Source organism: Puma concolor, chromosome E1 (genome assembly GCF_028749965.1).
Source record: "Puma concolor isolate L17-30 chromosome E1, mPumCon1.1.hap2, whole genome shotgun sequence".
In the NCBI taxonomy this organism is placed as follows: Eukaryota; Metazoa; Chordata; class Mammalia; order Carnivora; family Felidae; genus Puma; species Puma concolor.
Window position 1 is genome coordinate 26,783,387 of NC_141680.1, and position 14,376 is coordinate 26,797,762.

Here is a 14,376-nt window from a genome sequence, read left to right on the forward strand (position 1 = left end):
CTTATAATTTGATTTGGGGGCCCTTATTGGAAACAAGGTTTATTTTCTCATTCTACTGAGACTTAATGTTTTTGGTCACATGGAATTCTTCGACCTCAGTATAAGAAATGCTGTAAAATGCCTTTTCTTTTTAAGGTTTTATTTTTGTTTGTTTTTGTTTTTATCAGTTGGTTGTTTTTGCACATTAATTTTTTTTTAATCTTTTAAAAAATCTTTATTTATTTATTTATTTATTTATTTATTTATTTTTAACTTAATTTTTTATTTTTTTAGATTTACATCCAAATTAGCTAGCATTTAGTGCAACAATGATTTCAGGAGTAGATTCCTTAATGCCCCTTACCCATTTAGCCCACCTCCCCCCCCCCCCCACAACCCCTCCAGTAATCCTCAGTTTGTTCTCCATATTTATGAGTGTCTTCTGTTTTGTCCCCCTCCGTTTTTATATTATTTTTGTTTCCCTTCCCTTATGTTCATCTGTTTTGTCTCTTAAAGTCCTCATATGAGTGAAGTCATATGATTTTTGTCTTTCTCTGACTAATTTCACTTAGCATAATACCCTCCAGGTCCATCCACGTAGTTGCAAAAGGCAAGATTTCATTCCTTTTGATTGCTGAGTAATACTCCATTGTATGTATGTGTGTGTATATATACATGTATGTACACACATACATACATATATATGTATGTATGTATATATATATATACCACATTTTCTTTATCCATTCATCCATCAATGGACATTTGGGCTCTTTCCATACTTTGGCTATTGTTGATAGTGCTGCTATAAACATGGGGGTGCATGTGTCCCTTCGAAACAGCACATCTGTATCCCGTGGATAAATGCCTAGTAGTGCAATTGTTGGATCATAGGGTAGTTCTATTTTTAGTTTTTTGAGGAACCTCCATACTGTTTTTCAGAGTGGCTGCACCAACTTGCATTCCCAAGGTTTTATTTATTTATTTATTTTTTTAAATTTTTTTTTCCAACGTTTTTTTAAAATTTATTTTTGGGACAGAGAGAGACAGAGCATGAACGGGGGAGGGGCAGAGAGAGAGGGAGACACAGAATCGGAAACAGGCTCCAGGCTCTGAGCCATCAGCCCAGAGCCCGACGCGGGGCTCGAACTCACGGACCGCGAGATCGTGACCTGGCTGAAGTCGGAGGCTTAACCGACTGCGCCACCCAGGCGCCCCGGTTTTATTTATTTTTAAGAGAGAGAGAGAGACAGAGTACTAGCAGGGGAGAGACAGAGAGAGGGGGAGAGACAGAGAGAGAGGGAGACAACAGAATCTGAAAAAGGCTCCAGGCTATATCTAAACTGTCAGCACAGAGCCCAATGCGGGGCAGGAACTCATGAACCGTGAGATCATGACCTGAGCTGAAGTCAGATGTTTAACCAGCTGAGCCACCCTGATGCCTATCCCTTTGAGCTTCCACCACAGGATCACTAAAGGAAAATTCATGCGCATAGGACAGAATAATCTATAATTTAAGTCCCATTTCCCCAAAAAGACTTACCAAATTTTATTTATACAGATTATTACCCTCTCAAATTACTTTATTGTTAAAGAACAAATTGTTAAATTTGTTAAAGGGAAAATGTTAAATACTATTTTTAGAAAAAATGAAATAATGCTATTTGTTCCATATTCTTAAATATCGTTTTATTATATCTGCCCTACAATCCATATTTTTTTTTCACATAAGAATTATCGTAGAGCTTCATAGGCCTGTGTCAGGTATCTATCCTGCAGAACCATTGACTATTAGATGTTAAGCACGAGTCCATATCATAAAATGTTTGTGTAACACAAGAGTCCAAAAATAAGTTCTAATACTCTTCTTAAATTCAGAGAATAGAGTACTCCATATTACTTCCCTCCCTTCCTCAAGCCAAAAGAAAAGGAGCCTTGCCTAAACAAAGTATCCAGGATACCTCTGTATATTACCTATTTTTAAAAATTTTTTTAATGTTTTATTATTTATTTTTGAGATAAGAGTGCAAATGGGGGAGGGGCAGGGAGCAGGGATGACAGAATCCAAAGCAGCTCCAGGCTCTGAGCTGTCAGCACACAGCCCAACATGAGGCTCGAACCCACCAGCTGTGAGATCATGACCTGAGCCAAAGTTGGACACTCAACCGACTGAGCCACCCAGGCGGCCTGTACATTACCTATTTATATCTGACAGACTGCCTGTCTGACCAATAAACTAATCCTAGAATTAACTGGACAAACCAGATTACCAACTCTGTTTGTCTTAGGTAACTTCCTGTTGCCACCACACCCAATAGCAAGTCCTGAGATTTGGTCTCTACCTCTTTTCTCGTCTCTAAAGATACCTTGTCTTAAGTCTTCTTAATTGTCTAATTAAGTCTTAAGACTTAATTGTGTGTGACTTGACACAATTACAAGTCATACAGCATAAAACCACAGTGTCACCAGACATCAGTGAAGTAAATTATTGGTATACCTTCTCAATTAGCTTGGCAGTGGTTTAAAATAATTAAAGAATTTCTTTGAAGTTCTGGGTTGTAACTCCCCTTCCATTCACTAACATCCTTAAAGCAAATATTTGTCTCTTTTCATAGTTGATCTATTCCCACCTCAATGAAAAAGCTGAAGTCTCCTTATACCCACAGGTGCTTTGAAGAAGCCTATTACAGGTTCAGGTTCAACCACTAGGTTTCAAGTCAAAACTGCTCTCCTTGGAATCAGTCAGTGTTCTGAATTCTGCCCATGGAGAATCCCTAGCTAGCTTTTTTTCTTTGCTGTTTTCACACCTTAATCCATATTCCTAAAACTGGATCCTTGCCCTCACAACTGGCTCCTTGTCCTACTTTATTATGCATACTTTTCTTGGAAACTGATTATCCTGGATCTTCTATTTTTAATGATCTCATTCTGGAATTTCCTTGCTTTAACTTCAAGTTTCTCAAAGTGCAATTTAATCCATACCTTCAGATCAGGAGAGAAAAGGCAGAATTCCAAATTTATCATTGAGAATTCCTTCCTTTTCACTGACCCAACTTTCCCAGACTAACCTAGCCTACATCCTTTCCCCTCCATTCCAGACTGATTTCAAAGGCCACTAAAACATCATAAATTTAATGGCACTTCTAACTTCTCTAATTACAATTAAGCTGGTCATATACCTAATTCTGACAACAATTCTGATCAAAAGTTTGGAGGTTCTTTTGCCTCAGAACTTAAATGACTAGGAAAAGACCCTGAAGTAAATTAATAAAGTTAGAACTAAAGCCCAAATATTTAACAAAGACTGAAAAGGAAATGATACATTTTATCAATAGTCAATTTTTATATTTCAGGCTCACTTTTCCAAGTAGTATAAGTGTTCTTCCTGAAAAACACAAAATGTACATCCAATTAAATATTTTACAAAGTTTTTGAGGGATAACTGAAATATAATAAACTGCATATATTTTTTATTAGTTCCATTTTATTTTTTTATTTTTTTTAATGTTTATTTATTTTTGAGAGAGCTAGAGCATGAGCGGGGGAGGGGCAGAGAGAGAGGGAGACACAGAATCCAAAGCAAGCTCCAGGCTCTGAGCTGTCAACACCAAAGGGCTCGAACTCACGGACCGCAAGATCATGACCTGAGCCAAAGTCGGACACTTAACTGACTGAGCCACCAAGGCAGCCCTAGTCCCAGTTTTCAAACTGCACATATTTAAAGTATACAAACTAACCAGTTTTGTGATGCCATGTCATACCACTGAAATCATCACCACACTGAAAACATAACATTTTTATCACTTCAAAAGTGTCCTAATGTCTGCACATAATCTATCTCTCCCTCTTCTTCCCCCTGTACCAACAACACCCAGTAAGCTTCCTTTCAGGATAACTTTGCAATTTCTAGAATTTTATATGAATGAAATAATAAGCATGTGTTCTATTTTTATTTGGGTTCTTTCACTTAACACAATGATTTTGAGATTCATTCATGTTTTTGCATGTATCAATAGAGCTTCCATTTTATTGCCGAGTCATCAAATATAATTTTACAAAGTAGTAAAAAGAAAATCCTCATTGTGAAAACATCTTACTATATTTATGATGTCTAGAACAGATATTTTTAATATGCTTCTGTGTTTTTTTAAGTCTACTTATTTATTTGGGGTGAGGGGAGGAAAGGAAGGGCAGAGAGAGAGGAAGAGAAAGAATCCCAAGCAGGCTCCACGCTGTCACAGCAGAACCCAACAAGGGGCTCAATCTCAGGAACTGTGAGCTCATGACCTGAGCTGAGATCAAGAGTCAGATGCTTAACTGACGAAACCACCCAGGCACCCCCGCTTATTTTAAAAGGAAGAATGTCACAGAAAAACTGCACAATGAAGAAATATATTTTATTAATCACCTCTGGAAAAAAAATAAGAATTAAAAACTTCAATGATCTAACTTTAGCAGCTAAAAATACAGGACTACGTTTCTTTAAAACTTACTCCCACGGAAATGAAAAAAATGTAAAACAAACAAAAAAAAAGGCACCTGTCTGGCTCAGTTGGGGTATGAGACTCTTGATCTCAGCGTTGATAAATTCAAGCCGTACACTGGGTATAGAGATTACTAAATAAATAACTTAATCCCGTGGATTAAATTTTTTTTTATTTTTTAATGTTTATTTTTTGAGAGAGAGACAAAGTGCGAGTAGGAGAGGAACAAAGAGAGTGAGAGATGAGAGAATCTGAAGCAGGCTCCAGGCTCTGAGCTGTCAGCACAGAGCTTGACACGAACCATGAAATCATGACCTGAGCCAAAGTCGAATGTTCCAAGCACACACCCCTCTTTTTTTTTTTTTTTTTAAATTTTTTTTTCAACGTTTTTATTTATTTTTGGGATAGAGAGAGACAGAGCATGAAGGGGGAAGGGGCAGAGAGAGAGGGAGACACAGAATCGGAAACAGGCTCCAGGCTCTGAGCCATCAGCCCAGAGCCTGACGCGGGGCTTGAACTCACGGACCGCGAGATCATGACCTGGCTGAAGTCGGACGCTTAACCGACTGCGCCACCCAGGCGCCCCACCCCCCCTCTTTTTTAAGAGAGAGAGAGATCACACACAACCCAGGAATGGGGGAGTAGCAGGGGAGAGACAGAGACAGAGAGACAGAGAGAGTGAGAGGGAGAATCCACAGCAGGCTCCATGCTCAGCTTGGAGCCCAACATGGGGCTTAATCCCATGAGCTTGGGATCATGACCTGAGCCGAAATCAAGAGTCAGATGCTCAACTGACTGAGCCACCCAGGTGCCCCTCCCATAGAATAATTTTTAAATGTGTATTATTGAGAAAAGTTAATATGGGAAGAAAATAAAGCAATAATTTTTACTGTATGTACTGTAACCCATTTATTATTACATGCTGTCCAAAGTTCAAAGAACTTTTATGTTTTCACAAAAAAATCACAGGCATTTTACAATAAATATCTAGTTTAGATAATGTGTATAAATGAAAGATTCCTACTAAAGAAAAATACTATAAAAAAAAGGATGGATTGTAGTAAAGACTTCCTTTCTAGCTAAATATAAAAACATTTTTCAATAATTTGCCCTCCTATACTAGTTTGCATACACATAGGAGGATACACTGTTTCTTATACCATTTATTTCTGAGAATATATCCTTGAAAATCCTAAAATTGGCTGAAATGTCCCTTAACTACAAAATTAATCCAAAAATCCTAACTTTTATTATATTTTACATATTTGAAGCTACAATATATGTAGTTATATTGCTTATACATGTGCATTGCTTATAAATTTTTATTTTAAATTATAATGTATATAATCTGCAATGTTAACCATTACAAAGCTAACAATTTTTAAAGTCTGTCATTTTTCATAATAGCATATTATTTGGGTAATATCTCAGATTCTTAGAAAGGTGCTGCAGGATATTCTTATAACTTTAAGAAGAGGATAGGAAAACATGTATCCTAAAGCTCTAAGTATAAATGACTCAAAACACAACTTTTTTCCTCTTCATATTCTCAAGCAGCTACTCAGAAAAAGTATCAAGGTATTACATTTAAAAGCACATTAAGAAAGGATTCTCACATTTATCACTTAATGACAAAAATAAATATAAAAGTCCAACTGTATTTGTAACTCTTTTCCCTACATTTTAATCTAAATACTGAATGTAATAACTCACACTAGTCAAAGATGACAGACTCAAAAGATAGTAACTACCATACGCAAGGCAAACAAAATAGTTCCATTTCTGCGACAAACAGAAATTTATTAGGTAGGTACTCAATAAAAGAAAGTTATGTTTATTCCACCTATGGGCATGGGGAGAAAGGGGAAAAGGTAAGAATTCAGATGTCTGCCCTCTACATTCACCCAAGTTTAGCAATATTAGTTGCTTTCCCTATCATTTAGAATTTTTATATGAATTTTATGTTTCTATAGTCAAACTTAGCTAAATCTCACCAGCTAAACTGTAGCAGTTTTGAACATGGTTATAAATTAAATCTACCTTACTTTACCCTATAATGCCAATTAAGGAACATGCTATTGGAGAGATGTGTTGATCAAGACCGACTTAAACAGGATATTAATTATTTTTGTCATCTCCTACACCAGTCATGTCAGTAGCTCAGTTAATAAACCGATTCAAGTAAATGATTATGCATAAGTTAATTTCTCTAAGAGTATTTTTCATTATCAGTATAAATAATTTCAATGACAGATGTAATACCACTTAGAAATTCATAATTTGTGTAATGTACTTGATGTAATATTTTAGATAAGAAGTTCACTAGTTCCATTATGCTCAATGACATATCAGCTCCTCTACTTTAACCTCTGTTTTTCAAAAGTTTATGAAGCTGTTTAAAAACCACTCTAGGATAGGGGTGTCTGGGTGGTTCAGTAGGTTAAGCGTCTGACTCTTGATTTTGGCTCAGGTCATGACCTCGTGGTTGATGAGTTCGAGCCCCATGCTGACAACAAGAAGCCTGCTTGGGATTCTGTCTCCCTCTCTCTCTGCCCCTCCCCAGCTGTCTGCCTATCTGTCTCTGTCTCTCTGTCTCTGTCTCTCTCTCAAAAATAAATAAACATTTTTTAAAAAATCACTCTAGATAAAATTTGGCAGTTAAGAACCAAAAAGACAATAATACACATTTTTTTAAAGTCCATATGTATGTTTACAAGAGAGTGAAATATTCTGTCAATATTTTCATCTAACAGAATCCTTGGAATCTTTTCTGTCCAGAAATATTGAAATCTTGAAAAACAATGAAATTTAAGAACCAGCATAATTACACTGTGAACAAAAAGTGATGCAGTTAAACTCTAGTAAACGTTTTACAGATTCTAGCTACAGAGAAAGATTTTAAAACCAGAATCCTGCTTAGTGTTCTCCTGTCAGCTATAATGTCAAGATCAGAATTTACCATAACAAATGAAAACATTAGCTATTCTTCTCTGGTGGATATAAATACATTAGTTATGTCAGTATATTACAACAGTCAATGATGAGTAGCATCAAATGCTGACAATAACTTTGAGTTGTCAAGGAAGTTGTTTTCATCATTTAAGAAAATCCAACATAAAGGGATATAATAAAAATACAGATCAACTAATATCAAAACAAGAAAACACTAATCATAATTCTGTGGTCAGTCCCCCTAAACCTAGACTATCTAGTAAATACATGTCCCTAGTCCCAATATGAATACTTCAGTATAAACCTACCACCTCTAATGGAAAAATATCCTACTGATCAACTGTTTTCACATGTTGACCACTGTGTCTGAAAATACACCAGGCTCTAAGATTGCTTTCACTTAAAATGTGTATTTTCCTCTAATCTGGAAAAGGTTAAATGTTCAAAGACTGCAAAAGTTAGCAAAGCTGACTTCACAAATATTGGTTTCCTAGTCATTGTTGTAATAAGATTTTGCAGAATAACATAAATATTTTTTAAAAATCATTAACAAATCAAATACTCATTAAGTTTACACTATGCACAGCACTCTGGGACATATTTTTTAAAAGCCATAAAGTCTGCCCATCAAGAATCATAACTTAGTTGAGAGACAAGATTTAAGTGAATAATTAGCGAACAAGCCATTATTTCATAAAATGTTGTGCTACATAGTAGATACAGGCAGGCTTTAATACCTATAAGGAATCAGAGTAAAACAATGTAGGCTAAAACTGTCGAAGGGAGCTATAAGGAGAAAGGTGGAATGGTATTACTATACTATCCAGTCATCCAGAGTTGAAATCAACCCTAAAATAGAAATTTAAGAGTTTCTAGTTAAAAGAAATCATTAATGAGTAGGTACTCATTAACGAGCTACTCATTAATGATTTCTTTTAACTGGAAACACTTTAAATTCATTAAAATGGTGAGAACTACTTTTAAGTGAATGTGAAAACAATAGGAAATGATTACAAATTAATACTACATGGAAATATTTTGTTATTAGAATTTCTTTGGGAGAATAGCAGTTGGGGATGGGTGATTCCCTAAAGAAAATATATGCACTGGTTTACTAAGAACTAGTGACTTTGCTTCCAAAAAGGCCAAATTCAAGTATTATACATCTTTCATTTACTTACCATGTACTTCATTTTTACTTTGTTTTCTCAATCCCCTCAAATTTTATTCATTTAATATTCTATTCAAATAATATGTGGTTACTACTATTAGCAAGGTCAGAATTGCATCAAGATATTTAATTACACTAATCTATCCTAGAAACAAGAGACTAATGAAATCAAAGCTTAAATTCTAAAAACTGTAAACTGTCATGAGTTCTTACTCTTAATCCAAAATGTCTTGAAATTTATCATACCAAGTCTTCAGAGAAGGTAAAAAAAAAAAATGGGAATTCAGTTCTAAATAAATCTCTTTTGCTCTAAAAATATATAGCTTCTCTTCTAGAAAATAATTTAGAAACTTACCTTGGCTCCTTAATTAACATATTAAGGACTAAAGTTATTGTCTTTTTAAGTTTAACATCCTTTTGCACTAAGATTCTAAAAATATCTCCTTGGGGTGCCTAGGTGGCTTAATCAGTTAAGCTTTGACTCTTGATTGACTCTTGATTTCAGCTTAGGTCATGATCTCAGGGTCATGAGATCAAGCTGTATTGCATGCTCCCGACTCTACCGTAGGTGTGGAGCCTGCTTAACAGTCTCTCCCTCTCCCTCTGCCTCTCCCTTGTCGCACACACAAGCTCACTCTCTCTCAAAAAAAAATTAAAAAGAAAGAGAAAAAAAAACCTCCCCTTGCTCTTAAAAAATATGTTATTACATTTCCTTTAAAGAAAAACACTAACTAGGAAATGAACTTCTCTCCCCACCCACAATTAGCAGCTTAAATGGTTCCTGGGGCTTTTCTTATAGAGATACTGACATTAAAATAATGCTGTTGTGCCTCAAAACATTAACTTCAGAATCTCACCAAGAGTACCCTCTTCACCCAAATTTAAGGCCAAACTTCTCCATAGGATTGTAAGAAAGATCTCACAAAGGACATCACTTCATTTATAAATCCTATCATTTAACTTATTTCTCTGCAGCTATAGAATACAGATCCTCCATTCTGAGTCTACCTACTAAGACTAAATCCAAACTTCAAAACTTGAATTTTGAATGGGAAATTCACATCCATTTTATTTAAAATGTGCCATTTCTCCTTCAATAAATTACTCTGCAAATATGAATTATACTAATAAAATTCTCTCCCTTTCCCAAACACACAAAAGCTGATGAAATCTATCTACTAACACACCTATCTCAGAGAGATGGCTAAAATAAAACATAAGCTCATTTTATATAAATGTTAAAACTATTCCAGAACTCAGCTTTTTTAAGTTCTTTCTGAGCTTTTGGGGTTCACTCATCCTTTTGAGATTACAGTGTGAGAAACTATTATAAAGACTTCATTTTCTGAGAAAATACCAGAGACTAATTAAAGATAAAGTACTTAGTTTCTTATCATACTTTACAACATACACAATATACTATACATACTAATCAATATACACATGCTAATAGTACCTGTCCTCACTTAAAATAAGCCTATGTCAGTAAACTAGGGCAAAAAAAGCTAACATCATCACTAAAAGCATTTATAGAATTTATATGTGTTTAATACAGTGCTAGAGTTTACACCAAAAGGCATTAACTAAAATGAAACTGAAACCTGACACTATCATTGTTTACAAATTGTTTACAATTTAAAATTAAGATCATTCTTGTAAAATAACTACCTTAATTATTCTAGCCAGTGATGACTCTCAACAGAGTCCAAAGGACAGGGGCAAGATCCCTGAAATAGTTTTGGGTGGAATGAAATTTATGGAATATTTACATAAAAATGATGTTGCAAGGAGTTCCACTTCCACCTTATATGTACAAAGTCTGAAAGAGAGTTACTCCTAACCTAAAAAACAGAAAAAGCCAGATAAACTATCATACAACATTTCTTGAACAACCAAGTAGCCTGACATCCCAGGAAGGACAGATTCCTCCAAAACATAGGATGCATGAATTGCCTGTCCAATAGCAGAACATGGGAGGAAGATGCAGGTGCTATTAAAAGAGAGTAAGAAAAAAAATCAGCTAAAATTTTAACTGATCTGTTTTCTGTTTCCATAGAGTTGGCTATTCCCACCATTTCATACAAATGGAATTTAAAAAATTGTGTCTTTGTGTTTGGCTTCCCTGACTTAGCATGTTTTATGGGTTCATCCATGCACATATCAGAAAACTTCATTCCTTTTTATTAACAAATAATATTTCACTGTATGGATTTACAACATTTTGTTCAGTTGACAGACATCTGATTTCTGCAATGAAAACTACAAAACATGAAAAAAATTAAAAACCAAATGTAAAAACTTCCTAATTTCATAAGTCAAAAGATTTAAATATTGTTAAAATGGTTAATACTCATGCTGAAACAGAAAGCTCAATAAGTAGTATTAAGAAAAAACTTAACTCTATCATAATTCTGAAACAATGGCAGAATACATAATTTTACACAAGAATACATTTAAGAGAATTAATGCAACATATATCCTGATCCAAAAAAAGATAAAAATTAAAAATGCAAACCCTATATTATGTAAACCTCAGGTTCAAAAGCACACAACACAGGTTAGAAACAGAAACTGTCATTAATTAAGAATGGTGAATTAGGGTTCTTTATAATATACCAAGCCTAAAATAACTATAATTTTCAGTGTTTTATTAACAGTTTCAGTGTTTTATTGTCATTTCATATTCAGAATAACATAGTGCATATCTGTGTCTGTAGCTATAAAATAATTAACTATTTTTAGAAAGAGTATATTTATATCAACTTAGCACATTTTACCTCTACGTAAAATTTTTGGTAGAAATTAAATAAGCCTTTACAGGTTCCAGTGAGCTAGCATTTCAACACTCAATTTTAATTTTTTTTTTCCTAATGTTTACTTACTTTTGAGAGAGAGAGACAAAGCACAAGTGGGAGAGGGGCAGAAGGAGAGAGAGACACAGAATCTGAAGCAGGCTCCAGGCTCTGAGCACAGAGCCCAACACGGGGCTCGAACCCACAGACTGTGAGATAATGACCTGAGCCGAATTTGGACGCTCAACCAACTGAGCCACCCAGGTGCCCCAACACTTAATTTTATACAATTAATTTAATTAGGTTTTACTAAAATGGAAAGGTTTTCTTTAACACAAAATTTATAAAACATATTCCCAACATAAAATTTATGTCAGAGTAACAAAGTTTATAAGAATAAGAAGCCAGTCACACAAATGGTCCCATGATTATAATCAGTGGCTATTAAAACTCAAAAATATAAAAGTACAACTGCAGATCTGTGTTACGCCCCTATGGCCTCTAAAAACACAATCATACTGACATCTAAAATAAGACTTGCTTTAAGATAAAGGGAGGTAAACCTTTGAGAGACTCTTAAATACAGAGAACTGAGTGTTGCTGGAGGGGAGGTGTGTGGGGGGATGGGTTAAAGGAGTGATGGTCATTAAGGATGGGACTTTTAGGAATGAGTACTGGGTGTCATATGTAAGAGATGAATCATTGGGTTCCACTCCCAAAACCAAGACTACACTGTATGTTAACTAACTTGAATTTAAATAATAAAAAATGAAATAATGAAATGAAATATAAAAAAAATAAAATATAAAATATAAAATAAAATAAAATAAAATAAAATAAAATAAAATAAAATAAAATAAAAATAAAATAAAATACCTGTTTACCTACATGGCAAGAAAAATAACTGTGAGGAAGATTATACATGTCAAGGCCAGAAGGCTCCTCAGGAAGTCAGGCTGGTGGGTAACTATCTCAAAGGAAAACCTACAATATAAAGATTACCTCAGCAACTTTTGGAGGCACTCCATCCCCAAGCACCTCCCTGATGAAGCAGTGTTGGCCCATATAGTATGAGAGTCCACAGGTTCTCTTGAAGGCATCTTTCAGTCGTTTCAGCTCTACGTCGGTAACTGTAATCCAGAAATTGAAGAGGGTAAGAAACCACAAGAAAAAAGAAGTCTTTCAAAATCTTCATTTTTTCAAAATAAGTGTTGGCAAGGATGTGGAAAAAAGGGAATCCTTGTGCATTGTTGGTGGGAAGGTAAACTGATGCAGCCACAATGGAAAACAGTATAGAGGTTCCTCAAAAAATTAAAAATAGAAATAACATACAATTCAGCAGTCCGCTTCTGAGTATTTGCCCCCACACCCCCTTCTGAGCATTTATCCAAAGAAAACAAAAACACTAATTTGAAAAGACAGATGTGCCCCTATGTTCGCTGCAGTATTTACAATAGCCAAATTATGGAAGCAACCCTAAGTGTCCATGAACTGATAAATGGATAAAGAAGATACGGTATAGATATATCTAGATATATAATGTGGAATATTACTCAGCCATAAAAAAAATGAAATCCTGCCACTGGCAACAACATGAATGGACTCAGACAGTATTATCCTAAGTGAAATAAGTCTGACAGGGAAAGACAAATCCTGTATGATTTCACTTATATGTGGAATCTAAAAAAACAGAAACAGACTCATAAATACAGAGAAAAAACTGGTGATAGCCTGAGAAGAAAGAAGGGATGAGGTGATGGACAACATAGGTGAAGGAGATAAAGAGGTACAAACTCCCAGTTATAAAATAAATAAGTTACAGGGATGTAAAGTACAGCATTGGGAATATAGTCAATAATAGTGTATTAACTTAGTATGGCGACAGGTGACAACCATTTCATTATGTATATATATATAGTTTTTTCAATTTTTTTAATGTTTATTTATTTTTGAGAGAGACAGAGCACAAGTAGAGTAGGGGCAGTGAGGGAGATACGGAATGCAAAGCAGGCTCCAGGCTCTGAGCTGTCAGCATAGGGCCCGACACGGGCTGGAACCCACGAACCATGAGATCATGATCTGAGCTGAAGTTGGACACTTAACCAACTGAGCCACCCAGGCACCCTTCATTATGTATATAAACATTGAACCACTATGTTATATACCTGAAACTAATATAATAGTGTATGTCAACTATACAATTTTTTTTAAATCAAATTAAAGAAATCTTTACATTTTTCCAACCAAATTCCAAATAAAAACTGGCCCTAAAAAATATAAATATTACTCCTAATAAAATATTATTCCTAATAAAATATTATAAAATATTATTCCTAATAAAAATATCATTTCTCTTTCCAGATAAGTATGACAAAGCCAAAGATATTTTGTCATAATTCCAATACTTTCCAATCTAACGAAGAAAATAAATGGGAAAATTGTTGACCCACTACTTTCCAACAACAGAATAGTAAACATACAAATTTTAGGCAGGGGCAAGGAAGAGGTAACAAGTATTTCAAATTAGCTGATAATCTAAATGGCATTAGATTCTGCAAATAATATGTTTTCAGCAACAATGCATTCATTTCCTTTGGGATAAAAATTATATTATCTGTACTTCTTCAGCACTTATCTATCCATGTGAAGGACAGATCCCAAGTTTAGCTTAAATTTTGTCATCATTTATAAAGAAAGTAATCTTCTATAAATAATTATTTTAACAAACTAACATTTTATTTTCTTTCCTTTTTTTAAAAAAATGTTTATTTTTCAGAGACAGAGAGCAGGGGAGGGACAGAGAGAGACAAAGAGACAGAATCCCAAGCAGGCTCCACCCTGTCGGCACAGAGCTCGATGTGGGGCTAAATCTCATGAACTGTGAGATTATGACCTGGGCAGAAATCAAGATTTGGATGCTTAACCAACTGAGCCACCCAGGCACCCTAACAACCTAACATTTTTAGGCCCCCATTATCAAAAAAAATTAGAGTCATTA

The 14,376-nt window shown here is 34.8% G+C and overlaps 1 protein-coding gene and 1 long non-coding RNA gene across 3 annotated transcripts in view; one reads left to right on the forward strand and one right to left on the reverse strand.

The window, feature by feature from the left end:
- USP32 (ubiquitin specific peptidase 32) overlaps positions 1–14,376 on the reverse strand; it is a 244,812-nt gene that overhangs the window by 160,804 nt on the left and 69,632 nt on the right. For both annotated transcript variants that reach the window (XM_086686756.1, XM_086686755.1), the window contains exon 2: positions 12,381–12,508. In XM_086686756.1, coding sequence (XP_086542882.1) covers positions 12,381–12,508 — 128 coding nt within the window. The remainder of the gene's footprint in view (positions 1–12,380; positions 12,509–14,376) is intronic.
- The window catches only part of LOC147574219 (uncharacterized), a 125,873-nt gene that overhangs the window by 95,930 nt on the left and 15,567 nt on the right, over positions 1–14,376 (forward strand). The window lies entirely within an intron of this gene.